The sequence below is a fragment of the Dasypus novemcinctus genome, chromosome 2, assembly GCF_030445035.2.
Source record: "Dasypus novemcinctus isolate mDasNov1 chromosome 2, mDasNov1.1.hap2, whole genome shotgun sequence".
Classification (NCBI taxonomy): Eukaryota; Metazoa; Chordata; class Mammalia; order Cingulata; family Dasypodidae; genus Dasypus; species Dasypus novemcinctus.
The window spans coordinates 160,791,955-160,819,422 of NC_080674.1; the positions used below are offsets into that span (position 1 = coordinate 160,791,955).

The following is a 27,468-nucleotide window of genomic DNA, read 5'->3' on the forward strand; positions in this document are numbered from 1 at the left end:
AGGCCGCCGCGAGAAGGCTGGGAGGGACCGCGGACCCCACTGCGCATCAGGAACCCAGGGCGGTCCTTAGATGGAAGGACCGAGCAGCTTGTTAATAAACGGCTAGGACTGTACAGACCACCGAAATAAAATCAGGACTAGCACTTGAGTGAGGATGAAGTAGTTGTTATGCTCCATTAGTAGGAAAGAAAATGAAAAAAGGACAGAGAATTCTTGGCACAGCCCTGAGGTGGCAGGGGAGGCGGCAGGTCTTCCCTGGAGCTTACCCAACCGAAGATGCTGCTTGCTACGATTTCCCAAGATGTAAATGAACTGGGCTTCATCTGTTCCCCATTTCAGCTCCCCTGCCTCATAGAGTTCCTGAAGGGGAAGAGGTAGAACTTAACTGAAAGAGGAAGCTTCAGGAGGCACAGGGCCGAGTCACTCAGAACTGCTGCCCGGTCCCTGAGCCGCCAGCCTCAGCAACTGTGCATAGACCTGTATGCTTTCCTCCCTTTCTTTCTGGGGAAACTCCTACTTAACCTTCAAGATCCAAATTAAATGTCCATCATCTTTTCAAGAAGCCCTTCCTGATGACCGAGGCAGAGACCTCTTTCCTTCCCTCTCTCTTCTAGGCACCCACTGCTTTCTGCTTTCTTTGTAGCTTTGATCCCACTATCTAGTACAAAAATTTCTTTCTGTATCTGTCTCTCCAACACTGTGGGGGCTCCCCACAGACAGGCACTGTGTTTTCACATTCTCTGGATCTGCCCCTTCAGGGGGACTGGCTCAGAGCAGGTGCTCAAAACCTCTGGGAGCCGGTAGCAGGTGCAGGTCAGTGGTTGAGTGCCTACTTCACACTTACAGGGTCCCGGGTTCAATCAAAAAAAATCCAGGATGGATGGTGTAGCAGTTTGACATAGTTATGAATTCCAAAAATAGATACTGGATTATGTTTGTAATCTGGTCTGTACCTGGGCATGACTGAGTTATGATTGGGCATTGAGTCCCCACCCCTTGGTGGGCGTTGACTCACAGATAAAAGGCATGGCAAAGGACAGAGTTGAGGGTTTTTGATGTTGGAGTTTGATGCTGAAGCCTTACGCTAGAGCCCCAGGAAGTAAGCTCAGAGGAAAGAGAAGCAAGCTCCGGAAGAGGAACCCTGAGCCCAGGAAGAAGTAAGACCCTGTAAGGGAGGAACCCAGGAAGCCTGAGCCCTCCCAGATGCTGGCAGTCATCTTGCTCTAGCACGTGAAAATAGACTTTGGTGAGGGAAGTAACTTATGCTTTATGGCCTGGTATCTGTCAGCTCCAACCCCAAATAAATAAATACCCTGTATGAAAACCAACCAATTTTTGGTATTTTGCATCAGCACCCCTTTGGCTTACTAATACAGATGGTATATAGACAGAGAAGGTGTTTGTACAATTAATATATGGCCCGTCTCTCCCAGTACTGCCTGATTGTGCATTAGTGATTCTCCAGTGCTTGGCAGAGTGCCTAGCACATAGAAGGTATTCAATAAATATTTAACTGAAAGAATAAATGAACAAATGATGAAAGCTCCAGAATACACATCTCACCAGCTCCACATATGTTACATGCATGGCTTTGAAGCTAACTTTCTTCAATGAAGCCCTAGAGAAATGACGGCTGTGAACTTAGGGTATTTGATGCAAAGCACTTCTCCTCCAACCCTCCCCAGGGTCCCCAGCCCCTCCCCGCTATCCAGCAAGCACCAGGGCTTGCTTACCTGGACATCCTGCTGCACCAAGTCCTCGCTCACTACATCATCTTCCTCCCTGGTTCCCTGGGTAGAGAGACAAGGGACACGTGTTTCAAATCATCCCTCAGAACTGGGCGAAGGCTCGCAAGCCAGTGGTGGCCTGAGGTGTCTAGGAAGAGAGGACACCAGTGTTGGAGTCTAAGGGCTCTGCTGGGTTCTCCATCTGCCACTGTCAGGCAGAAATGCAGGCCGGCTGCGGCCAGGATGGTCCAGCCTTCAGTAGAATCCAGAAATCTGCATTTTTGAGCAGACTTTCCCAATCTAAAAATGTTATCAAAGAACTCAAAGTTTTGTTTTTTTGAAACACCTTGTATAGGAAAACAAGGGGGAAAAAACGCAACTTGGCAGGGTGGATTCAGCCGTGGACAGCTGTTTACAGCCTTTTTATGGTCTCTTCTTTAGACCCTCCTTGGGTAGGGTGGGAGGAGCAGGGCTGAGGAGGAGGTGGTGCAAGCAGGCAGCGCCCACCACGCCAGGCCCTGCTGCTGACCTCAGGACAACGGCAGGACGGAGGCACAGAAAGGAGGGGGAAGAAGTCCTGGGAGAGGCTATTCCTGGGCACGAGAGAGGAGGGATGTGCGCCAAAGGGAAGGCCAGGTCACCTGAGCACACCTGCCTGTGCAAGGCAGGGGGTATGGATGGGGGCCCTGGACGCTCCCATTCTACACCCAGGTGAGCCGCACAGGGACAGTGCAAAGCCCCAAAGGATCAAGTGGGCAGGGGGCAGGGAGGGAAGGGGGCCACAGTGGACGAGGAGGCCACTGCACCTGAGGAGCCACCCAGGTGCCCCTCCCCAGCCACCCGTCTGGGGAAGCAGGGAGGAAGGTGCCTATAGCCCCCTGGCCTGCACGCTGGTAGTGAGCTCTGCGGAGGCGGACCAACCTGGAGCAGGACCACGAGCATCTTCTGGAAGTGGCCAGAGGTGTCGTCGATGATGTCAGTCTCTAGGTCCCGCTCGTAGGCTGCAGGGAAGGAGTGCAACCTGTCTCTCCATCCCAGGTCCCTGCTGCCCCCAACACGACCAGACACTTGTTACCAACCCCAAAGTCCATGGCCAGTCCCAGAGCGCACATTCAGTCCTCTGTGCTGACCCATGACTCGATGCAATGGAACCTGTCCACTTCTCCCTACCCCTGCCTGTCCCTTCCTACCCTGGGCACCAGCGCCTCTCATCTGGATAGCGGTTACAGCCTTCTGACTCTTCTCCTGGCCTCTGTTTTACTCTCTCCAATCCACAGCAACAAGGTGACTGGCTTAAGGCCCATATCTGATCGCAAGACCCCCCACTTCCCCTGGGCTTAGAATAAAGCATCGTCTCTCCACGAGGCCCTGTGGGACCCTGTTCTGCCCTCTCCCTCTCTAGCATCACACCAAGAGGCTCATTTCTGCCTCAGGGCCTTGGGACTTGCTATTCCCTCTGCCTGGAAGAACCTTCTCCGCCCTCTCTCTATAATTGGCTCCTTCCTATCTCCTTGCAAGACAGGACTGCCTTGGCCACCTGTGTGTTTCCCCAATTCCAGTCGGTCTCTCGCACCATTGTTTCCTTCACAGCACTGACCACAACTGTCTTCATCTCATTTATCTGTTTACTGTTTGTTGTCGTTTGTCTATAAGCTCCAGGACGCAGGGATTGTGGCAGTTTCAGCCACCACCACATCCCCAGAACCTGGCACAGTGCGCCCAGGACAGAGCAGGTGCTTTTTGGATAGACGATGGGTAGACGGCAGGAAAGGAAGGAGGGAGAGATAGCCTAAGGTGCCGACCCTGGGATCGCCCTCCTCTCACATCCGGGCGACCCGACAGCCCTCCTGCCCGTCTCACCGTCTTCGTAAGCTGCCACCAGCTGGTGGATCTGCTCGTTGGTCCGGGAAGCCAGGATCTCGATGAGGCACTTCTCGTCGGTGCCGATGCCCTGAAGAAGAGCAGCAGCTCGTGTGAGTCGAGGGCTGGGCTGGGCGGCCACCAGCCTGGGTCGGGACCCCACAGTGGCCAGGGCCACGACCCCCAGCTCTCCAGGTGCAGCCCTGCCACACCTCTCAGGCACGGCAGGAGCTGCTGCCCTGAGAATCTAGTGCCCTGGGCTCTAGCCCCTCTTCTGCCACTGGCTTCCTCTCTGGCCTTGCAGTAAGAGCCTTTATCTTTTTGAACTTTCTCATCTGTAAAATGGAGATGACACTAACTGCTCTGCCAGACTCAAAGAGAAATGGGAAAGAATCTCTCACTGCTAGGTGCACAGCCTGTGAAGTGAATTTACGCTAGTAGCTCAACCCGGGCCGCAATGAAAGCACGTCCCCTCTCCCTGAGGGCAGCCCTCGTCCCAACCCCACTCATCACACAGCCTTGCGCTCGAACACACCTCCACAACCCCTCTGCCGTTTTCCTCCCCCAGCGTGGAATGGCCTCGCCACTCACTGACCCAAACCCCTCGGTGCCCAGGGGATCTTCCCGTCCTCTAAGAACCTCTCAGGCCACCCCAGGCCTGGGGTCGTGGGCCTCGACCTCCCTCAGTACACACTGGTCTTGGTGTGTCGGACAGTTTGAGCCCACATTCCTACACGCGGCTGCCTCAGGACTGTAAGCTCTGGACTTGCAGGGGTAGCCTCACCCCGACACCGGTCCACACCTGCCACGTGGAGGCACCTTGGCACCCCCTGCGGCAGGGACTAGGCCCACAGCTGGGGGATGCAGGGTTCACCGAATGCTTGTTGCTGAGACCAGCACGACCCCATTCACCACCCCCCCAACACCATGTGCACTTGCGCACGCACGTGCTGCTTACCGAGATGGCGTCTTTAATTTCCTTGGCATCACAGTAAGCAAGTGGCCTCATCAAGCCCACGATCAGTCGTTCAAACTTCCCCGTCAGCTCATACTTCAAGTCGGCGATGAGGTCCTGGGGAGGGAGGGGTGGTGGAGGAGGGAGGGGAGCAGGAATTACAACGACGAGGATTACACTAAAGGAGCACTAACTCCGCACAGGCGCTGGGCTGGGTCAGCCCCTACCACAGCTACTCTCAGAGGTCGGTACCAGTAGCAAGCTAAGAAGCTGGCCCAGAGACGTCAGGAACATGTGGAAGGTCACACAGCTGGATGGCTGTGCAGAGCACATTGCGGCTGCCCCCTCCCCACTGTGACGTGTTCATTTGCTTGCCGTCTGTCCGTCCCACTCCCTGTGAGTCCACAGGGCCGAGACCCCCTGGCCTTATTCACCAATGCGGCCCTAACACCTGGCCCAGGGCCCAGAAGACGCGGGGGCTCTGGACAGATTTGTGGCTGAATAGACGGCGGTCTGACCGAGAAGAGAGCAGCAGAAGGCCCTCGAGGGCAGAGGTGTCTGCCGAGGCTGACCTGGAGCCAGGAACTCGGGAAAGGACCCGAACGCACGCACGGGGAACCCCTCCGGTGCCATGGTTACCTTGCCATAGAGGGACTTGTAGTGCTGGCAGATCTCCTGCCTCTGCCTGTTGCTCCGGGAGGTGATCAGCTCCAGTATGGCCTCCTTGTCACTGCCTAGAAGGGGGGTGGCACCATCACTCCACTCTACCCTGCCTCCAGGAAGCCCACCAGGGCTGCTCCCCACCCTGGACACGGCCTTGCCACTGCCCGAAGTCTGTGGTAGGAACCTTCTGCTTAGAATGCGGTGGTGGCATGGTGGGGAGAGGGACACATGGGGACTTCTCAAGGCCCACTGAGAGGGACCCTAGCACCCAGAACACCTGAGCTCATGGGGCCCTGACCCAGTTCCTCCTTTCACAGATGGGGAAACTGAGACCACAGGGGCACAAGGATTGCCCAGAGGTCTGGATTAGGAAAGCCCAGGTGTCCTAACACCCAGCACAGGGCTGTTCAACCACAAGAAGAGAAAAGAGAATCAGAAACACCAAATTCAGGGCGTGGTTACCCCAAGAGAGAAGGGGGAGTGAGGTGACTGGGGAGGGATACCAAGGAGGTTTCAACTAGTCTGAGGTCCTGTTTCCTAAGGGCAGTAGGCTGATGGGTGGAACTGGCATTTTTCTCTAAACTCCTTGTTTGCCTGAAAATATTTATTATAAAATTATTCCAGACCATAAAAAGAGGAGACAAAGGAAGGGAGAGTGTCTCTCACTCCCCTACCCCCATCACACCCCACCCTGCACCACCCCTGCTTCCCGCGTGCCGCCCCCGCGGCCGCCCGGCACCCACCGAAGCCCTTCATGGCGCTGTACAGGGCCTCGGCGTCCTGGCTGGCGTCGAAGTCTGTGAAGTCATGAATGGAGCCCCGGTACTTGGCACCCTGCGGAGAGGAAAGCAAAGGCTGACCCGCTGCTGCCCTGGCCGGAGCTCCCAGCCCCAGGCCCACCCCGCGCCCCCGACCCAGGCCACAGCTGAGCTCCCTTCCCCGGGGAACCCAGCAGCTGCCTGTGACACAAGCCCCGGAAGGCAGCGGGCGGCTGCCTCTCCCGGACCACCCGCGGGAACCTGCTCAAAGGACAGGCCCACTTCCCCAGGGGAGGGCGGCCCAGCCGAGCCCGCAGCCTGCACCACTTTCCACAGAGAAGGTTTTAAAAAGGGTGGCTGAGTACAGGGCGTGGAAACTGTCCCTGCCAGAGTAACAAGAGCCCCTCATGTTTTTATGACGCTTTACAGTTTACAAAGTCCTTTCACTTTCAAAAATGTGATTAGTCAGCAACCTGAGGAAACACTTGAAGTTATTTCTATCACAGAGCCCAAGAGAGGAAGCTGCTTGCCGGCGGTCACACAGAACCCAGATCCCTCCCCTGTGCCCCGCTGCTCCCCAGCTCCAGAAGCCTCGCGGGGGCCAGCTAGTGAGGCGGGGTCTTCAGGCTCAACGCTGGCGACACCAGCTGCTGCCGCTGAGCTGAGCCGGGGCACTGAGCTGTGCACTGGCATCTGAGGACACGCTGGCTTGGCCCCGTGGGGGAGGGTAGGAGGATCTCGGACAGGGAACCTGAATGCACAATGGAGCGGTTCACGGAGAAGTCAGGTGTGGGTCAGGTAGACCGCGCTGATAAGGATCAGCCGGAGAGCAGCCAGGGCCTCGGAGAGCAGCCAGGCCGGAGGCCCTGAGCACCCAGCCCCCTGACGACGCGGCGCTTGATCTGCACCAGGCCTGGTGCTAAGGGCTGAAGGCCCAGGGAGAAATAGGACCCTATCCCCTTCCTTCAGGAGCCCCAGGGCCAGTGGAGGCAAGACCAGCCTACAAATTACCATAAACACCCTAAGACAGGGGCAAAGTAATGTGGGGAAGCAGCAGAGACGGATTCTAGGAGGGGAGGGAACCAGGAAAGAGTCATGGAAGAGGGGCGCAGGCGAGGGGGCCCACACACACCAGACATTTAAGGAGGATGAGCTGGACAGACAGAGAGCCTCCCGCCCTCTCCTGGGCCTCCCAGTGCTTGTCTCACCCCTGGCCGGGAATCCGGCTGCTCTTTTGTTTACGTGCAGCAGTGGCCCCTCGGAGGCGAGTGTGCATGGACATGGGGTGGCTATTTAAAGTTTGGGCAGGGCTGGTGATTAGAGAGCAACACGGCCCTCTTCCCACCAGCTGTGACTCCCCTGTCACCTGATCATCCCCTGGGTAGAGAGAAATGAGAAATGCGTCAACTGCCCAAATCAGGGCACTGGGCAAGGAGCGCCGGCGGCAGCTGGCAGCAGCTTTCTCCCAGGGCTTCTCTCTGCCTTACTTCAGGTGCTCAAGTATCTGTCCCATGGATAAAGGAACAGGAAGACAGAATGACTGGGATTTTACTTCCAAATTACTCTGCATTCCTCTCTGGTTACTCTCAAGCCAGCAGTATTGAAAAGCAGAACAGGGGAAGTGGACTTGGCCCAGTGGTTAGGGCGTCCGTCTACCACATGGGAGGTTCGCGGTTCAAACCCCGGGCCTCCTTGACCCGTGTGGAGCTGGCCCACGTGCAGTGCTGATGCGCGCAAGGAGTGTCCTGCCACACAGGGGTGTCCCCGGCATAGGGGAGCCCCACGGGCAAGGAGTACGCCCCAAAAGGAGAGCCGCCCAGTGCGACAGAAAGTGCAGCCTGCCCAGGAATGGCACCGCACACACAGAGAGCTGACACAGCAAGATGACGCAACAAAAAGAAACACAGATTCCCGTGCCGCTGATGACAGAAGCAGACAAAGAAGATAACGCAGCAGATAGACACAGAGAATGGACAACCGGGGTGGGAGGGGAAGGGGAGAGAAATAAATAAATAAATAAATCTTTAAAAAAAAAAGAAAAGCAGAACAGCTTTGTGAGATGGATGGAAAAGCAAGAGGTCTCTGAGGGCCACAATTACAGAGTTACTGCTTTGTAAGGATTCTTAAAAACCCTTTAATTCTGCTTCTCACTTGATACTTGACTCCAAGGGGACAAGGTCTGTGTCATGAATTAGAAGAATAATTATGAATAATTATGAACATACCCCCAACATCCAGTGCAGTGCTTGCTTAAAGACTGGAAGGGGCTTCCTTTGTGCCAGGCCCGAGGGGGCTCAGTGACTGTGGCTTTGCTCACGATGAATGAATGGAGACACCTGTGACAGCTCAGGCTCTGGGATGGAGGGTGCTGAAGGGAAGGCGGTGCAGGGGAGCCCTTCCTGGCACAGGGCTTCTAGCAATGCAATTTCCAACACCGAGAATGCTTTGAAAGAAGCCAATAGGGGCTGTGTCCTCTGGGGTCTGTCTGGGCCCCTTAGGGCTGAGCCTGCTGCTAGGGCCCCTGGTTGCTTTTCCTTCCACCTGCCTGACCCCTCCTGCCCTAACCTACACTCACTCCAGCCTCCGATCTCCAGGTTTAGGACTTACCTGGCAAGGCTCACTTGGAATAAGAGAGGGAAAGCACCTTGAGAACCACAGGCTGAGAGTGAAACGAGGCAAGCGCGTCTTAATATTACACTCGTGTCCTAGGAGACCCCCAAAACAGAGAGGAGAGGATGTAGCCACACAGGAAGTCAGCAGCCCAGCTGGGAAGGAAGCCAAGGCTCTTTCTAGTAGACCAAGCTCTCTCTGTTCCCTCAGATCCCATGCAGCGTGGGGCTTGGAGATGGGGAAGGGACAGCCCTGACATGGGGCTTCTCCCCTTGCCAGAGATGGCGACCTGACCCTCCCCTGTGATGCCAAATCATTCACATTATTTTACTGCACCACCTGCCTGCTCTGTCAGAATGTGGCTCCTTATAGGTGGGCCATTTCCTCTCCGGGCCATTCTGACCGTGTACTCAAGGCTATAAATAGCAGTGCTGTCCAACCCAAGAGACTTTGCGCCCTCATGCACTCCCACTTCCAAGCAGCCAGGGACTCCTGAGGCCTTCCACAAATCCACAAATCCATCATCCAATCAAGCAACATGCACCGAGCACCTCCTAAGCGCTAGGACCAGGGACATGAAGAGCACATAGTCATAGTAGGGGAGATGCTAACACCTGCCACTACAACCTAGTGCTTATGCTAAGGGTAACCCAGGAGCTGGAAAAGAGACCCTTCCTGGAGGGAGGGACTGCACCTGTCATGCTCATGGATAGATTTCCAGCACCGAGCACAGGGCCTGGCGCAATCAGGCACTCACTGAATATTTGTTGTATGTATGGATGCATGCATGGATGTGTGAATGACCTTGAATTTATTCAGAGCAGGTCAAAGGAGGGTTCCTGCAGGTGAGTTCTAAGCTAAATCCTACAGGATGAGCCACAGCTGGAGAGGCAGGGGAGCAGATGTGGCTCCAGCGGTTGAGCACCTCCTTTCCACATGGGAGGTCCAGGGATCAGTACCCGGTGCCTCCTAAAACAAAAACAACACGCAAACAAACAAAAAAGCCAACTCACGGGGGCCAATGTGGCTCAGTGGTTGGGTGCTGGCTTCCCATATACGAGGTCTAGGGTTCAATCCCCAGCCCTGGTACCTTAAAAAAAACCACCACAGTTGAATAGCAGCAAATTCATACAACTGCAACAAATACTGTTCCCTGTGTTGATATGTGGGATTTCGAGAATTTTTTAACTGTCTGCTGGGGCAGGGTGTATTGGTGGTGACAAGCACCAAGACATCCACCAAGGCCCGATTCCTCAGGGCTGGCCGCTAGCCCGACGCCAAGCACACAAGAGTGTAAGCTGCAGGAATGAGGAAACGACGGAAGAGTTTCCCCAGGATGAAAAGCAGAGGTTACGACAGCTGCTTCTGCCCCCCGCCTTCTCCCCCTTACAGTGCAGGCGGGGTTTTGAGAAGGGGCAATGCCATGCTAGGGAAAGACATCTAATGACCTGTACAAGTCCTGGTCAAAACATCTGCTTACAGACGAGCTTAGCAAGTGGCAATGCCAGTCTCCCATGTGGCTCTTTGCATAAGGATAATTAAGTCTTCCAAGTGACTGTCTGCAGATGAGTTATCTCAGGACCCCAGATCCCAGCCCCTGGAAGGGCTGATCACATTTTCGAGACAGAGGGGATCCAGTACAGTGTTCCCATGTCAGCCATCCTCATACCACCTTTGTGAATTTTGCCATCTCCAACCACCCCTGTGCAGTTTCTTATCCTTCTCTACCTCCCTCCATCCTGACTGCCCGTTGCTCCTTTGGCAGACAGGTTCCTGGCCTCAGCTACTCATGATCAAGGGGAGAGGACAGCAGAGGAGAAGGTACTTTCCACCCTGAAATATTCAGCAGGTCATGGTGCCAGCTGGTGAGCAGCCTGGGCCCCGGGGCTTGGCAGTCCCGGATCTGCCCGGGCTGCTGCGGGTACAGCAGTCAGGGCTGCCTCTCTGGTACAAAAGCTGAAGTCACCCAGGGAGAAGGTCGCCTTGACCGGGGCTGACCCAGGCCCCAGCTCTGAGCACCTGCCCCTCTCCTGCTGCCCTCCAAGTGTTTTCGTGCCCATCACCAGGTTCTTCTTTGTGAAACTGAGGCCACAGACCATGCCACCCAGGACCTTTCTATGACACATTGTTTCTTCACTTCCTTCAGCCTCAAGGTCCCCTGCTCGAGAGGGAAAAGAATGGGGGAATAGCACAATTATACAATTACTACAGTGGAACAAACGGGGTGATGGGACCAGGGGAAAGAGAGAGCAGCTTGCTGTTGTGCTGGGAGCACTAGAGGCAGAGCTGGGTGCTAATATTTGGAAGCATTAGATACAAACTTCAGCTCAAAGGAAGACCCTTCACACGCTTCTCTAGAATGGTATTCCACAACCTCCTCCCCTCCCCAAATTACTGTACTCCCTTGAACACACAATATTCTCTCTCGGCTCTGGCCGTCTGTTCCAGCTACTCCAGCTGCACTCCGCTCATCCCCCTCTCCCCTGACGAGCTCCACTTGCTTTGGGGCAGCCTTCCCCATCCCTTCAACCTGGGCGGGTGCCCTCCCATGCGCCCCCAGAGCTCTTTGGCTTCTCCACCAGCACTCTTATCACCTTGTGTGGGGGATTCAAATTCCCACCCAGGACTCTTGATTTCAGGGCGTCTACAGGCCACTGGTCCATGGCATCAAGAAACCACAGGCTGGGGAAACGGACTTGGCCCAGTGGTTAGGGCGTCCGTCTACCACATGGGAGGTCCATGGTTCAAACCCCGGGCCTCCTTGACCCGTGTGGGGCTGGCCCATGCGTAGTGCTGATGCGCGCAAGGAGTGCCCTGCCACGCAGGGGTGTCCCCCGCGTAGGGGAGCCCCACGTGCAAGGAGTGCGCCCCGTAAAGGAGAGCCGCCCAGCGCGAAGGAGAGTGCAGCCTGCCGAGGAATGGCGCCGCCCACACTTCCCGTGCCACTGACACAACAGAAGCGGACAAAGAAACAAGAAACAAGACGCAGCAAAGAGACACAGAGAACAGACAACTGGGGGGGGGATTAAATAAAATAAATAAATCTTAAAAAAAAAAAAAAAAGAAACCACAGGCCAGCCAGGCACGGCCTGAGAGCATGGGACCGGGGCCCCAGGGCTGCACCTTCCCACCTGCCACGCTGATCTCCCAGGGCCTGATCTTACAAGGTGGGTCATCTAGAATTCTGCAATTCAGATGGCTCTCTGGGATGACTACATTAGGGGAATGAGGAAGAGCCAAAGTTCCACCTTGGATCTTTGCCTGTAACCACGAGCACTCTCTCTTCTGCGGAGAGGTCACATGTGCAAATACACTCCTTGATGGCTGGAAGGCACAAAACGGCAGGGCTTTTTTGAGGTGCTGATACTACATCATGTAACTGCTCTTCAAAAACTGTGAACAAATATCCTTTAGACCCAGGTTCATTGAATGGCAACTCATGAAGACAGGAAAGAAGCTCAGTTATCCCAAGGCCCAGTGAGGGCCAAGGGCCGACTCTGGCATCCACAGGTTTACTCTTCCCTTCCCTACCCTGTTTGTCATTGTCACACTACCACGTCTTTTCTAAGTCCAGACAACGGGATCACTTTCACGCAAGCCCTGTGTAGTAGTTTGATATAACTGATGAATTCTAAAAAGAAATATTGGATTATGTTTGTAATCTGATTTGTACCTGGGTATGACTGAGTAATGATTAGGGCATGGCGAAGAACAGAGTTAAGGGTTTCTGATGTTGGAGTTTGGTGCGGAAGACTTAAGTCAGCACGCAGAGGAAAGAGAAGCCAGCCCCAGGGAAAAAGGAACCTTGAACCCAGAGAAAAGCAAGCCCCGGGAACGTAGGAGCCCAGGAAGCCTGAACCCTCACAGACATCGGCAGCCATCTTGCTCCAAATAGACTTTGGTGAGGGAAGATAACTTAGGCTTATGGCCTGAATCTGTAAGCTCCTACCCCAGATAAATACCCTTTATAAAGACCAACCAATTTCTGGTATTTTGCATCAGCACCCCTTTAACTGACTAATACACCCTGGCACAGAGGACTCTCAAACTCTGGCCACAGATAGAACCCAATCCCGGCCACACACAGGAGTAAAAGCTCTGCTATGCCTCCAGTTCTACTGTTCTGCAGACTTGTCATGCAGCAGGAAAGACTGAGGTTAGAGTCTCCCAAATCAGAAACATGTAGTCCCAAGCGTATGTGACGGGGAACATTTCCCTCTTTAGAGCAAGAGGACCCTTTATGGTTTCTGCCTGCCCAGGAGCCTCTCCCCTTCTGGGGGAACCACTCCTGGGCCGTGCAGGTCGGGTGGGGCAGATCCACTACTTGACTCCAAGGGAGGGCAGGTTCCCTGGGCCCAGCCTGTTGGAACCCAACCTGGAATTGTTGGAAATCAGGTGTGCCGCTTCTCCTGGGGCTGCCACGGCAGCGTTAGGGACGGCTGCAGCTGCTGGTAGTGAGCATGCCCAAGGAGGGGAAGGACCTGCCCAAGAACGAGGTCACCAGCGGAAGCCCAGGTCACAGGCAGAAGCCCAACCACAGCACTTGGGCCCCCGCATCCAGCCCAGCCTGAAGCCCCCGAGCATCTCAGTCACATGAGCCAATACACACCCTTTCTGCTTAAGAGGTTGCATGCTATGGGGCCCTTGCACAAGAGCTGCGACTTGTAACAGGACACACAGGGCCAAAGAACCTCTCCTGCTCCTTTGGAGCAAAAGGTGCCAGTGCTCTTGGCAGCAGTCCTGGCGACTCCAGGGGGAGCCCGGTTCCTGGGAAGGCAGAGCACAGCTTTCGGGAGGGGAGGTGGTCCTTACCTGTGCTGGTTTGGCCATGATCTCAGGTTCTGCAGCAGGAAACACTGTGGAGAAGAAAAGAGCCCACATGAGATTCCCCCACACTCTGCTCCCTCCTTCCTTTCCCCTATCTTTCCTTGCTCCTTTCTCCCAAGGGAGAGGAACCGCCTCCTGCTGCTTTCCAGCTGCTTCCAACCCTTCAGGTTCAAGCATACCCAAAGACTTGGCTCCAGTTCAGATGCATCTTTCAGAGGACAATGGATACGCTCATTGGTGTCCAGACTTAGCAACCAGGATGGGAAAGGGACTTGGAACCCAGAGAGCGAGAGAGCGAGCTTGGCCTCTGATCACACGGTAGCCACGGGCTGTGCAGGGCACTTTCCCAGATGTCTCACTTAATGGGCATACAATCCTTCCAGATCAGTGTCCCCGTGTTAATAGAGGACACCGAAGGGGACAGGAGGGTTAAAAACCCTGCCCGGGGGCAAACAGCTTAGAACTGAATCCACCTATTTCCAGATTCCAGAGTCCAGACTACGGGTACCCTGAACACTCTCCTCCCCTGTCACCAAGAATGGTTTCGGAACCCAGGGCTCAACAGTCTGCAGAGAGCAAGATTCAGGGGGACCTGAGTCACCTGTTGCAAGTATCTGAGGGGCTATGATTCAAGTATAAGCCCGTAAACATTTATGTAGCACCTATTCCATTTTAGGTACCACTGTAGGCACTAAGGGTGCAGCAGTAAATGAAAAGATAAAACCTTGATTTCCTGGAGCTTGCTCTCTACCAGGGAAAGAATAACAAGCAAATGCATACATCAGGCCCTGGAAAGAACTAAGGGAGAAAAGACAAAGCGTGGTGAGGAAAGAGCAGCAAGGGATGCACTGCAAGGCTGAGTGTTCAGAGGGTCTCTCTGTGGTGAGGTGAAGCACGTGGACCCCTCGGCAGCTGATGAGGCAGAGAACAGCAAGCTCGAGGCCAGAGTGCTTGGCAAGAACACCACCCTGGGAGCTGGTGGGGAGAAGAAGAATGAAGTGGGGCCAAGGAAGAGGGGCAGGGTACAAGGTGGAGTCGGGGGGCAGCAGGGGCCAGAGCCAAAGACTGCTGAAAAACTTCGGATTGTGGGGGGCCACTGCGGTGGCTTTGAACAAACAGGGACATGATCTCACTGAAAAGGGGTTGGGGGTGGGGTCAGAAGGGGAGGTCTTCAGTGTGGAGACAGGAAATAAAGACTGATTACCTAAAAAGAAACGTCAAAATGACGTGAGTGATTTGGGAAGAGGAAAGGGGTGGGGTGACTGAGGCTAACCGGCACTCTGAGCAGGAGAGATGAAGGGTGATGGAAGCTAAAACAATTGCCTCTGAAAATAAGAAGGGAGCAACGAAAGACCATTGCTCTCCATTTTAAGCTAAGGTCTGTGCAATTAGATTTTTTTAAACCATGTCTTTCTTTCTTTTTTTTAGGTACTGGGGCCGGGGATTAAGCTGGGGACCTCATATGTGGGAAGCAAGCGCTCAACCACTTGAGCTACACCTACTCCCCTGCATAACTTCCAAAAAGTAAAAATTAAAACATCCATCGGACTTATTCAGTAAGACCAACAAGGAGAAGAACTTGAGCTCGGTGCTTTCCAGTTCTCCACACTTCCCACAAAACTTAGGGGAGTGAGCCTGTGCTCAGCCCCTAATCCTGCTCTCACTTTGGGGTCATTGCAGACAGTGCAATATACAGTGGGGAAAAGGTAGCTTTGGAGTCAGACAGATCTTTTTCACTTACTGGCTACATGGCCTGGGACATGCTGCTCATCTGAGTTTAACGGGGGCAGAATTGTACCTTTTCCTTTCCTCCCTTGCAGGGTGGTTGAAGGAAGAGACCTAACTCATGTCAAGGGCAGAGGACACAGCTCACCACTGAACACGTTCTAGATAAATGGTGGCACTCACTGTCCTGCGTGGGAAGTCCCGGGACAGGGGCTTTGTTGCCTTGGCCCAGGTGTCCCCACTGCCTGGTTCCTGCATTGTGCCCGCAGAGGCCAGGTCCGGGGCCAGGCGGACGTGAACAAGGGGCCCTGGGTACAAAGACGCAGCTCTCACCAGGAAATGGAAATTTCCCACTCCGAGGGGCCACAGTTACCGGGAGGCCCCAGGGACTGGCCAGGAGCCCGGGTCACCCCAGGCTTGGGCACTGTGGGGGCAGAGGGTGAGGAAACCCCACGGTGGCAGAGAACCAGGAACTGAATGAGCCCAGGAAGTCAGCTGACTCAGGGAGAGAGGCCTGGGGCCCTGCGGCTCCTGCCACCCTGAGGCATTTTCCTGTGGTCTTGTTGATAGAAGCTTCAGAAGCTGGCTGCAGCCCAGGCCCATCTGTGGGCCAGAGGGGCCTCAAGGCCTGTGGGAAAACACTCTCAGCTCTGACAGCAGTTTCCGTGTGCCAGATGTGAGTGTGCGTCTCGGGGGAACAGCAGGCTTGTCCCAGACTCGATGCCCACACTGTGGTTCAGGGTACAAATTTCACCGCCAGTTCCAGCGGCCAACCTCCATACCCCCCGGGGAGCTCAGGGCCTCTCCAGGGCTGGTCAGAGAGCACCAGCTATCCTAGCTGCAAGGGAGACTTTGGTGCAACCCAGGCCGTACTTTTCAATAAGCTAAATAAATGTTTTCTATCCAGTGTTTCAGAACCCCAGACCCCTTCATGATGCACTAACTCCAAGTCCTTCATTTTCTAGACAGGAAAGGAATCTCAGAGAGGGAACATGACCGGCCAGGGCCCTGACAATAGCCAACATCTTGGCCTCCCAGAAAGACCCAGGTCTGGGCCCCAATCTGCCCCTGTGTAACCTTAGACAGACTAGGCTCTCTCTGGGCCTCAATGTCTGCATCTGTAAAATGGGGATAATATCAGTCCCCCTTTGAGAAAACCAGAAAATGGACGTGAAAGCCTGCTAGCGACTTCAACCAGGGATTTTCACAAGATCTCAGAACATCAGCCCTAGGAGGGCTCTCCCCCAGGTCACAGGATCACGCCCCCTCCGCCCACCCCCAAGCCCACAATATGTAAGTGTTATCATCTTCTCATCTGAAATGGCATGGACACTCGAGACCTGCGCCCCTCTCCTCCCCAAAGCCTCAATCTCTTCTGCCATGGATACCTAGTGAGGGCTCCTCGTGGCTAATCGTCCCAGAAATCCACTCAAGGGGAGTCACCTGGGTGGCCTTTTGCCACCCTTGTCCTTTAGCCTGCAATTAGTCATGTTTCTTCCTTCCTCCTTGGGAGATCAGGGCTGACTCCAGCAGGGGGCAAAGAACACCCCAGAGCACAGGCAGGACCTGTGCTCCAATCAGAGATGGGACACGGATACCTAGAGAGAGGAAGGGTCTTCTCCAAGTCATGCAGAAGGCAAGGCTCTGAGATCCAACCTGGCTTCAGGTCAGAGCTCTTCCCCCACCGCAAGTTTGTGATTTAGGCGAGGTACTTAAACTGAATCTCAATTTCCACACTGTAAAGCGCCTATAAAAATACATATGCTGAGAAATAAACGAATTAATGGATGAGAAGCCCTTAGCACAGTGCCTGGCACATAGTGGAGGCTCAAAAAATGGTAGTTTTTATTATGATAAGCCCAACTATTTACAAAGGAGGCAGCATGGCATTATGATAAAGAACACAGACTTTGCAGTCATGGCCTGGGTTCAAATTCTGACACTGCAAATTGCTAGCTCAAGACTTGGATATGTTACATCATTTCTCTCTGCATCAGTTTCTTTACTTGTGAAATGACAACCTCCTAAAGATTTTGTGTGAAAATTCAATGAAATAAGGCAGGTAAAATGCTTAGCATGGCCAGGTAGAGATGAAATGTTTAACAAGAGGTAGCTTCTGTGACCACAATCATCATTATTTAGAGAGCGGGCTCCACAGTGGGGTACTGGGCATGACAATCCTCTGGGGTGCAGGATGAGAATGTGAACACTTTCAAATTTTCTTATTCCATCACTTTATGTTCCATTTTGTATGTTTGTTATATACACATATAAAATTAAAGACCGTATCAGAGGTTCAAGCTGAGGGAAGCATGCTAACTAGAGATTAGAATCAACAGAAGGAAACAGTAAGAGGAGAAAGAAGACAGAATAGTAACAGCAGCTTCTGTCCTGGAAAAGGTAGCCTGGGGGCTTTGTAGGAAGAGCAGGTACTTTTGCCCGGGAGGAAGCTGATGTTGAGAGCAAGGCGAAAACAGGTGTGGGAGGGGCCAGGAGAGCAATTTGAGAGAAACCAAGAAACCATCCAGTGCCGTGCCATGCAGGGGTGTCCCCCACATAGGGGAGCCCCACGCGCAATGATTGCGCCCTGCAAGGAGAGCAGCCCTGCGCGGAAAAAGCACGGCCTGCCCAGGAATGGCGCCACACGCACTGAGAGTGACACAGCAAGATGACGTAACAAGAAGAGACACAGATTCCTGGTGCCACAGACAGGGGTGCAAGCAGACACTGAAGAACACACAGCGAATGGACAACGGCGGGGCGGGGGGGCAGGAAGGGGAGAGGAAAAAACTCACCCAGAACTCTGAGCCCTGGAAGAGTAACCCTGAGCGCCAGTGCACTCTTGCGCGCAGGTCTCCCACGCTCCCCTCAACGCCAGCCTTCTTAGCTCAGCCTTCAAAGCCCTTGCTTATCCTTCCTGATTTATCTGCCCCACCTCGCTCCTTTTCAGCAAACACCATACCACCCTCTCCCCACGAAACCAGGAATGCCCCACTAAACCACCAGCATTTTCTATCCAGCCTTCTGGAATCTAGACCAGTGCTTTTTCAATGCTGGCTTCCTTAAAACCACCTGGGGAGGTGTCTCTCAACCAAGGAATGGCTAAACAATTGCAGGGTATACACATGATGGAATATCATGAGCTGTAAGAAGAAATGAAGTTGTGAACCATGTGACAATGTGGATGAATCTGGAAGACATTATGTTGAGTGAAGCAAGCCAGACACAAAAGGACAAATACTATATGATTGCACTATTATAAACTAAATATATTGCGTAAACTCAGAGTTAATAACTTGAATATGAGTCACCAAAAATAGAATGAGATTAGAGAATGGAAAGCTGAGGGTTAACTTGTACAGAATTGGTAAAAAGGTTGCGTGTTAATCTTTGGAGATGAAGACAAAAGGTGAAAGCACAACATAGTGTGTGTAACTAGCAGTGCTGTAATATGGGTATGTCAGTGGAAAACAGGGAAAGTCTAAAGTCATGTATATTACTAAAAGGAAAGCTTAGGGGAGTGGACGTAGCTCACTGGTTGAGTGCCTGCCTCTCATGTACAAGGTCTTGGGTTCAATCCCCGTACCTACTAAAAAACAAACAAAAAAACCAACTCTCATTGGGGAGTGGATGTAGCTCAGTGGTGGAGCACATATTTCCCATGTACGAGGTCCTGGGTTCAATGCCCAATACCGCCTAAAAATAAAAAGAAAAGTTAAAAAAGTGCAACATGTGAAATATGAACATGGGTAATATTTTACCTATAACACTGTTTTTCTTTGAAACTGAACAAATGGTTTGTAGGTTAATGCTTTAAGATGTTAATATCAGGCAAAACAAATAAAAAAAACAGTATGCTAAGAGTAAGAAACCAGACCCAATGTATCACATAGTGTACGATTCCATTTATATAAAATGTAAATATAAATCAATTTATAGAGATGGAATTAGATTAGTGGTTATGTAGGGCTGGGAAAGGATAGAAGGGTTGAAAGGTGACTGCTATGGGGTGTGGAGTTTTTCTTTTATGAGTAATGAAACCGTTCTAAAATCTTTTGTGGTGATGAATGCACAACTCTGTGATTGCACTAAAAGCCACTGATTACACACTTTGGATGGATTGTATGGTATATGAATTTTTCTCAGTAAAACTGCTAAACACACACACACACACACACACACACAAAACCACCTGGTGAGTTTTTCTAAATAACCAAGGAATGAGTCCAACTCCCAGAGATTCTGATTGAAATGTTCTAGGATGAGGCCTGGGCTTTGACAATTTTGAAAAACTTTCCTAGGTGATTCTAAGGTACAGCCAAGGTTGAGAATCACTGCTGTACCCTGGATTCAAATGCCACCTCTTCTAGGAAGGCAAGAGTGACTTCTCCCCCCTTTGAACCCCTACAGTGCTCTGAAGCACTGACTTGGATCAATCACCTTGGACTCACCTACCTGCTCTGACAGATGGAGGCTGCTTGTGACAAGGTATTGTAGATAAAAAACTCTTGCTTCAACGGAAAACTGCATTATCTGAAGGACACCCCCTCCAGGTTAGATTCTCGTTGGTCATTGTCAAGCTCTTCTATAATGATAAATAGCTGGGGATAGCAGCTAGTAATGCAAAATGATTCTTAGAGGCATTCTTTCCTAGGTTGTTGAGATCCAAATGACTCTCCCCTCCTCCAGTGGAAAAACCAGTTTTGCCTCATTTGCATATTCCTATCAATAGAAACATGTCTATTCTACAGATTCCAAGTTAGTTATAACTTCTGCCTGCTTTAGTCACTGACTGTAAAATCTTTTTTCTTTTAAGGAGGTGCCAGAGATTGAACCCAGGACCTCATATACGGGAAGCAGGAGCTCAACCACTGAGCTACACCTGCTCTCCCACATGTTCATTTTTATATCTGTCCAAGTCAAGATGTTACCTTTTCTTGAAATTTCTCTTTCTTAATAGTATGTATAGTCTTCTTTGTCACACTCCCTACCACAGGGTTGGCTCATGAGGATTGTTGGGTGAAATGCCCTGAATGTTTTCTTTAAGGATCCCCTGGGGAAAAAAAAATCACAAAACAAAAGGAACCATCTAGCCTAGTGGTTTTCAAAAGGTGCTTTGGAGGAACCCAGGGGTTCCAGCAACTCCCACCCCAATCACAACAAAACTCACATTATCTATTTCCAGATGTCATTTAAGATTTCCTCTGAACAACAGCTTCTTTGGCTAAATAATTCCTGAAAACCACACACCCCTTATTGAATGGCCAAGAGTGGAGACACGATGAAAGGTTAGGTAAACTGCCCAAGGTCATACAGAAAATCAGTGATTAAGCTGAGGCTCAGTTTCCAAAAAATATTTATTGAGTGTGTCCTGTAAACCAGGCCCAGCAGTAGGACCTGGGGCTAGAACAGAGACCAAGAAAAGACAAGATCCTGCCCCCAACAAACCTTGCAGCCTAGAGCAGCAGTCTGCTTTTTCTTCTTTTTTTTTTTCCATCCCATACACTATCAGTAACACAAGGAAAAAAAAAATGGAGTATTCATCATGAAAACCAAAAATGGCTCTTAGAAGCACATATAATAAAAGGCTTACCGTTTCTTCCCGTACCCCAGACAACCATGCCCGTGCCTCCAAGCCCAGGGCAGCCTAGACGCTCCCCTAGGGCCCGTCCACAGCTAGGATCAATGGTTCTGGGTCAGGAGGAGACTCTGCTCTCTAAGAAACCTGAGTGTGGAGAGCTGGGGGTGTGCCGGGCGCAGGGCCAGGGGCCGAGGCTCCACCCACTTGGGGACCCCTGGCCTATGCAGTCTAGACCCTTGTGGTTGCAAGTCCTGATGGCTCCTCCCAAGCCCCAGGAAGACCCCAGGAGCGGCCCCATCACCTCCACGGAACCACTGATCCTAGCAATGGACGGGGCCCCAGGGGAGCGTCTAGGCTGCCCTGGGCTTGGAATTGGAACTGGCCTGGGTTGGAATTCCGGCTCAGGTCACTTTGGTGAGAGGCAGGAAAGTAGTCTATCAAATACTCAGCAAGTAGCTGGACTGTGCTATTTGGTAGCTGTGTGACCTCAGGCAGGCACTTGACCTCTGTGCCTCACTTTCATATGCAAAATGGGAATGAAAATAGTACCTACCTCTTTAGAACTGTAGTAAGGATTAAACAAGTTTAAGACCAGTCTAGTGCTTAGAACAGGGCGTGGCACAGAGGAAGCGCTATGTAAATGTTTTGTTATTTCTTGCCTCTTGACTTGACCAATGGCTGGAGTTTCCCTGTCTGCAAAATGTGCTTAAAGCTAGCATCCAACACCCAGGGTTCAGCCAGGGCTCAAAAAACAGTAGTGGCTGTTGTTTCACTAGTTAAGGAGTACCAGGACACCCATTTTAGAGGTGAGGAACCTGAGGCTCAGGTCACCTGCCTTCTCAAGCACCACACCCTTTTGTCATTACGACAGCAGCACTCGCTTCTCTGTGTGCCGTGTTCCTCAGTTTGCAAAGCACTTTCAAACCTACCATCTCATAACCTCAAAAGGGCATTATCAATCTCATCCTCATTTTACAGATGGGTCTCAGAGGCTCAAAGAACCCAGCGACAGTCATCCCTCTACAATCTCTTTGGGGACTTCTCGATCCCAGGAGGAAAGGAAATGGATGTGCTGAAATGCAAACCAAACAGGCTTGTAAGCATAGAGGCATGCCCCATACACACTTACTTCCTCTCCCCCTCGGCAGAGGGAAGGGGGGGCATGCTCAGGAATCAGGGTAGCGACCACACCCTGCGCCTTGTCCCCACCCAGGAAGTACCCTGGAGAGGCTGGGTGGTGAAGCTGGTGGTGCTACTGGACCTCCCCAGAGAACCCTAGAACAGTAGAGCAAGAGGGGTCCTCCCTTTACCAGCTGGGAGCCCTGGGCACATCTCTTACCAGCTCCAGGAAAGAAACGCAGGCTCAGAGGGGTAGGAGATGCGCCTAGGGCAGCAGCAGGGCAGGGCAGGGGCCCAGGGTTCCCTCTGGGTGCTGCAGTGCAGGCGTTGCAGATGCTGGCAGCCGCCCAGCACTGCAGAGCCTCCCGACCCCATCCCAGGAGTTGGCCACAGAGGCCCTGGACTTCCCTGCACACCCACTTCCATGCTCTGCCCCAGCAACAGCTGCAGCCCTTACCCAGAAACTGCAAGTATTTCCTGTATCCCAGCAGCGGGTGCCTTGGGATAAAGAGTAGAAGGCAAAGGAAGATGAGTGAGTGACTGTCACAGCTGCTGCGGGGAATGGAGGACTCTGCCTGCCCCACCCAGCTCCCGGGATCCTAAATCTTAGAACAGTTGAACCCTGGAACGCCAGCGCTGAAGGGGCAGCCAGTTCAGCAACCTGCCACAGCGGGGGTAGAAGGGCCTGGAAAGGGAAGAGGCTTGCGGGAGGACCCCAGCACACTTGGAACTGTGACCCTGCTCTCCTGACCCCCTGGCCAGTGCCCTCTGCATGGCTCAGGGCCTGGGGGTGGAAAGGACAGGGTCCATGAGGGCTGATGTTGGGGTCACTCACCGGGTCGGGACAGTGGCACGGGAAGATTTAAGGTGTGGGAGGGAGTAAAGGGGGATAGTGGCGGAAAAAGGGCGGACTCTTGGGGAAAACCAGAGTCCTTTCACAAACCCAGGAGCCACATGCCCAAATTTGGAATTGTCAGAGAAGACCCACCAGGGTTTAGAGAAAAGAAGGGAGGAAGCAGTGATCACTCTAGTCTTCCTAATAGACCTCCTGCCCCTTCCCCTTGCAGGGACCACAAGGGTTGAACCAGGCTTCCTGCAGGCTTCCCACACTTCTAATCATTCCTTGCAGCTGACAAATAAATCAGGTCTCACCGCCACAGTTTCCTCGGAGGGGTGTGGGGGGTGGGTTTCAGCTCCAGAGTTAAGAGGAGGAAACTGGGGCTCAGAGAGGGAGAGCCATTGGCTTGAGGTCACATTGCAAGCTGATGGTGGCGCTGGGATTCAGATTGAGGGATTTCACTCCCAGGCTAGTATTTTGGGCCTCATCTGAAGTCCCCAAGCTTTGGGAAGGCCCAGTTTAGGCCTTCCCAGTTTAGAAGGTGGAGCCCCTGTCTCACCACAGGGGCCCTGGGGGCCCAGTGGGGAGATTCCTTCCTAGGCAAGCAGTGGGAGGGCTATGGGCTGCCCGCCCTTCATCAGGCTGCACAAAGAGCCCCCCCACACACACACACACCGGCGTACACACGCCATTTTACGCGCAGCCCGGAGGGTCTCCATGCCCTCCTCCTCGGCCACACCCTTCCTTACAGGTCCTTAGACTCGCGTGCAGCTCCCCCAACCCCGGGCTCTCAAAGTCTCTTCAACCCCGCAAAGCAGGGCCAGCAGCCCGCCCTTCCTCAGTCCCGGCGCCCTGCGCCCACCCCGACCACACCCTCTGCAGCGCTGCACCCCCTTTCCCTCCCCCGGCGTGGGCCTCGTCCGCCTCCGGCCCCAGATTTGTCCTCAGCGCTCCCCCAGGTACGCGCAGGCCGCGCCCGGCTCGGGTCACCGCGCCCCTCGCGGCCCGGCCCCCCGCGACCCCCGCCCGCCCGCGCCCCTCCCGGCTCGCAGGGGCCCCCTCCCCGGAGCCCGGCTGCAGGCATCGATCCGCTGGTGACTGCGCGTTTACGCTCGCCCACGCGACGCTGCAGGCCACGAGGAGGGTCCCCTAGAGCGGTTCCACTCTCCGGCCTCAAACCACTTACCGCGCGGCCACTTCTCGTCGCGGACTGCAGACTGACGGACAGACGCGCGGACGCCAAGCTCGCTGGGTCGGAGCCCGTTAGCAGAGAAGCAGCAGCTGCAGCGCAGAAACGGGCGGGGACTGCAGCGCGCCGACACGTGGCGCTCGGGGACCAATCCGGCTCGCCCCGCCTCTCTCCTCCACCCCCACCCCCGTCCCCAAGAGCTTTGGCTCCTGGACTCCTCGAATGTCACCGGATGGGGGAGCCGCGCCATGAGAACGTCGGGCAACTCTCCAACCCTGCGCCTAAGGCCTGAGAGGGTCAAACCCTGCGCCTAAGGCCTGAGAGGGTAGAGGGATTTGGCCAAGGTCACGCGGCCGTGCGGGGCTACCCGCCTGGGCTCCAGATCTGGAACTCGCCCCCCCAAATCCTACCACTAGTTAAAGGTTTGTTAAGAAATTGACCGTTAAGGCTTGCGGGCCAGTCAAGCCCTTATCTGTCTAATCAGATCCATTCCTCAACAGCTCTATCAGGTCAGTGACATTATAGGCCCACTTTTGGGAGGAGAGCCCAGACAAGTCCAGTTCTGTGACTGAGGTCATACAGCCGGGTTGTGGGCTAGGATTCGAGCTGGGGCCCTGTGACTCCAGATTCATGTTTATCTGTGCTTGGTTCGGAATGCTCAGGGTAAGGGGATGTTGTAGAATTTGAGAGAGGTTTACAATTATTTGCGTATAGAAAGTGCAGGACTCAGGAATGATTTTGAGAAAGAAAAATGGTTTATTGACGGCCGGCCGGACTCGGGGCTTTCTGTTTCAATCCTGAGCCCCGAACAAGCTTTTTGAGTCCCTTGTGTACAGAGAGGAAAGGCCAAATGGTCCTTTTGTTTCAGTTCTCAGTAGGCTTGAATTAGCATATATATCTTCCACATCCTAGGTAAGCTTTTAGCGTGGACTTCATACATTCTAGATAAGCTTTTAGCACATTTGGTTTGCATTTTCCCTGAATATTTAAAGTTTATAGACTTTGCATTGTTAAACTGTTTCCTGGGACTGGAGTTGTTGCCATGGTTACCAAGGGCAGGACTGCAGCCTCTTAACCATTCCACACCCACAAGTCAGGACAGACGGCTTAGGTTAAGGTTATCTCTGCAGAGACAAAGAGCCTCCCACCCATAGCCCACATCAGGGAAGCAGACTAGAAGACTGCAGGTGCAATCCAGGGCTTTGAGGAAAACATCAGAACAAAAAAATCTGATAAACTCTGTGGGACTCCAGAGGAAATGGAGTATTATTGTCTCAGGGAACTTGTGAAGACTTCCTGGAGGAGGTGACTCTACAGTAAAGATCAGTATCTCCATCTCCCCTCTACCCCTCAGAAATCCTGCTTTGGTGGAAAGATTTAAATCCAGTTTAACCAGGGGCTGCCACTCAGTAGCTGGGTTTTTATGGGTAAGACATTTAACTGCTCTTTCAGTTTTCTCATCTGATAAAATAGGGATAATCAAAGCTTTTTCAAAGGTTTATAGCCAGAATTTATCATTAGTTCAGAGACCACTAAGCCTCCAAAAAGGAGAGCAGACTGGTAAGTGTGTCCTTCCATCTATTCATTCCCCCAACACACACTTACCGAGCACCGGCTCCTTGGCAGGAACTGAGCTAGGAGAAGGAAATGAGCAAGTGGAGCCCTGGCATGCCCTCAAGGAGCCTCTCCTTTCTCAGGGAAGACAGTCTGTTTGATGTAGTTACAATGAAGCCTTGACTGTTCCTGAGGAAGTCACATCACAGCTGAGCGGCCATCTGCCAACCCTTGCACCGGCTCTCTCCCACCTCCTTTTCTGCTGTGCCACGATGTTTCAGTCTGTTTCATTTTGCAATCCTGGGGGACGTGTTAGGTCCGCACCAGACCTTAAATCCGGAAACAAGGAACAAGCAGCCCCAGGTGCTGTTCAGGGTGGGAACTCTCAGGGCAGGGCCCCTTCCCGCTGGCTCACAAAAATAACCCACCCTGGGCAGCACAGGGTTGTCTCTCCTCGCTGACGCCAAGTGGGGCATGTGGAGCTGCCATCCACCAACCCTGACCTGAGCAGTTGGGCCTGCCGGGGAGATTGGCCACGATGGATTCGCTTCTCCTGCTCTTTTGGACCCTTGTGCTGTGTAAGTCCCGGCATACCTCTGAGGTATTGCGGATTCAGTTCCAGACCACGACAATAAGTGAATATTGCAATAAAGCAAGTCATAGGAATTTTTAAATTTCCCAGTGCATATCAAAGCTATGCTTACCCTATACTGTTGTCTATTAAGTGTGCCCAGCATTATGTCTAAAAAAAACCCAACAATGTACATACCTTAATTTAAAAGATTTTATTGCTGAAAAATGCTAACCATCCCCCGAGCCTTCAGTGAGTCGTCATCTTTTTGCTGGTGGAGGGGCTTGCCTCGATGTTGATGGCTGCTGACTGATCGGGGTGGTGGCTGCTGAAGGTTGGGGTGGCTGTGGCAATTTCTTAAAGTAAGACAGCAAGGAAGTTTGCCAAATTGATGGACTCTCCTATCGTGAAAGATTTCTCTGTAGCATGTGATGCCGTTTGGTAACATTTTACCCACAGTACACTTCTTTTAAAATTGGAGCCAGTCCTCTCAAACCCTGCCACCGCTTCATCAACTAGACTGATGTAATATTCTAAGCCCTCTGTTGTCATTTCAGCAATGTTCACAGCATCGGCACCAGGAGTAGATTCCAGCTCACTTTCTTTCCTCATTCATAAAAAGCAACTCCTCATCTGTTATTAAAGTTTTATCATGAGATTGCAGTGATTCAGGCACATCTTCAGGCTCCACTTCTAATTCTAGTTCTCTTGCTATTTCTACCACATCTGCAGTTACTTCCTCTACTGAAGTCTTAAACCCATCAGTCACCCATGAGCATTGGAATCAACTTCTTCCAAACTCTTGTTAATGGTGATATTTTGACCTTCTCCCATCAATCATGAATGTTTTTAACAGCATCTACAATGACAAATCCTTTCCAGAAGGTTTTCATTTTCCTTTGCCCAGATCCATCCGTGGAATCGCTATCAATGGCAGCTGTAGCCTTACAAAATGTATTTCTTAAACAATAAGACTTGAAAATTGAAATTACTTCTTGTAGAATGGGTATTGAGTTAGCAGGCATGAAAACATTCATCCTGTCCATCTCCATCAGAGCTTTTGGGTAGCCAGATACATTGTCAATGAGCAGTACTATTTTGAAAGGAATCTTTTAATCTGAGGAGTAGGTCTCAATATTGGGCTTAAATATTCAGTAAACCATGTGGAAACTGATGTATTCTCATCCAGGCTTTTTTGTTCCATTTATAGAGCACAGGTAGAGTAGATTTAGCATCATTCTTAGGGGCCCTAGAATTTTCAAAATAGTAAATGGACATTAGCTTCAACTTAGAACCACCAGCTGCGGTAGCCTCTTTAACAAGAGAATCGACCTGTCCTTTGTAGCTTTGAAGGCAGGCATTGACTTCTCCTCTCTAGCTATGAAAATCCAGATGGCATCTTCTTCCAATAGAAGGCTATTTGTCTACATAGGAAATCTGTTGTTTACTGTAGCCACCTTCATCAATGATCTTAGCTAGATCTTCTGGATA

The 27,468-nt window shown here is 52.4% G+C and overlaps 1 protein-coding gene across 2 annotated transcripts in view; it reads right to left on the reverse strand.

The window, feature by feature from the left end:
• The window catches only part of ANXA6 (annexin A6), a 48,819-nt gene extending 24,831 nt beyond the window's left edge, over window positions 1–23,988 (reverse strand). The window contains exons 1-9 of one of the 2 annotated variants that reach the window (XM_004453470.5): window positions 23,850–23,988; window positions 13,386–13,429; window positions 5,949–6,039; window positions 5,182–5,276; window positions 4,546–4,659; window positions 3,588–3,678; window positions 2,649–2,728; window positions 1,734–1,790; window positions 267–360 (exon numbers count right to left, since the gene is read on the reverse strand). In XM_004453470.5, coding sequence (XP_004453527.1) covers window positions 267–360; window positions 1,734–1,790; window positions 2,649–2,728; window positions 3,588–3,678; window positions 4,546–4,659; window positions 5,182–5,276; window positions 5,949–6,039; window positions 13,386–13,403 — 640 coding nt within the window. In that variant the 5' untranslated portion in view covers window positions 13,404–13,429; window positions 23,850–23,988. The remainder of the gene's footprint in view (window positions 1–266; window positions 361–1,733; window positions 1,791–2,648; window positions 2,729–3,587; window positions 3,679–4,545; window positions 4,660–5,181; window positions 5,277–5,948; window positions 6,040–13,385; window positions 13,430–23,849) is intronic. The other variant, XM_004453471.5, reaches the window with a different exon arrangement.
• Between the last annotated feature and the right edge of the window lie 3,480 nt (window positions 23,989–27,468).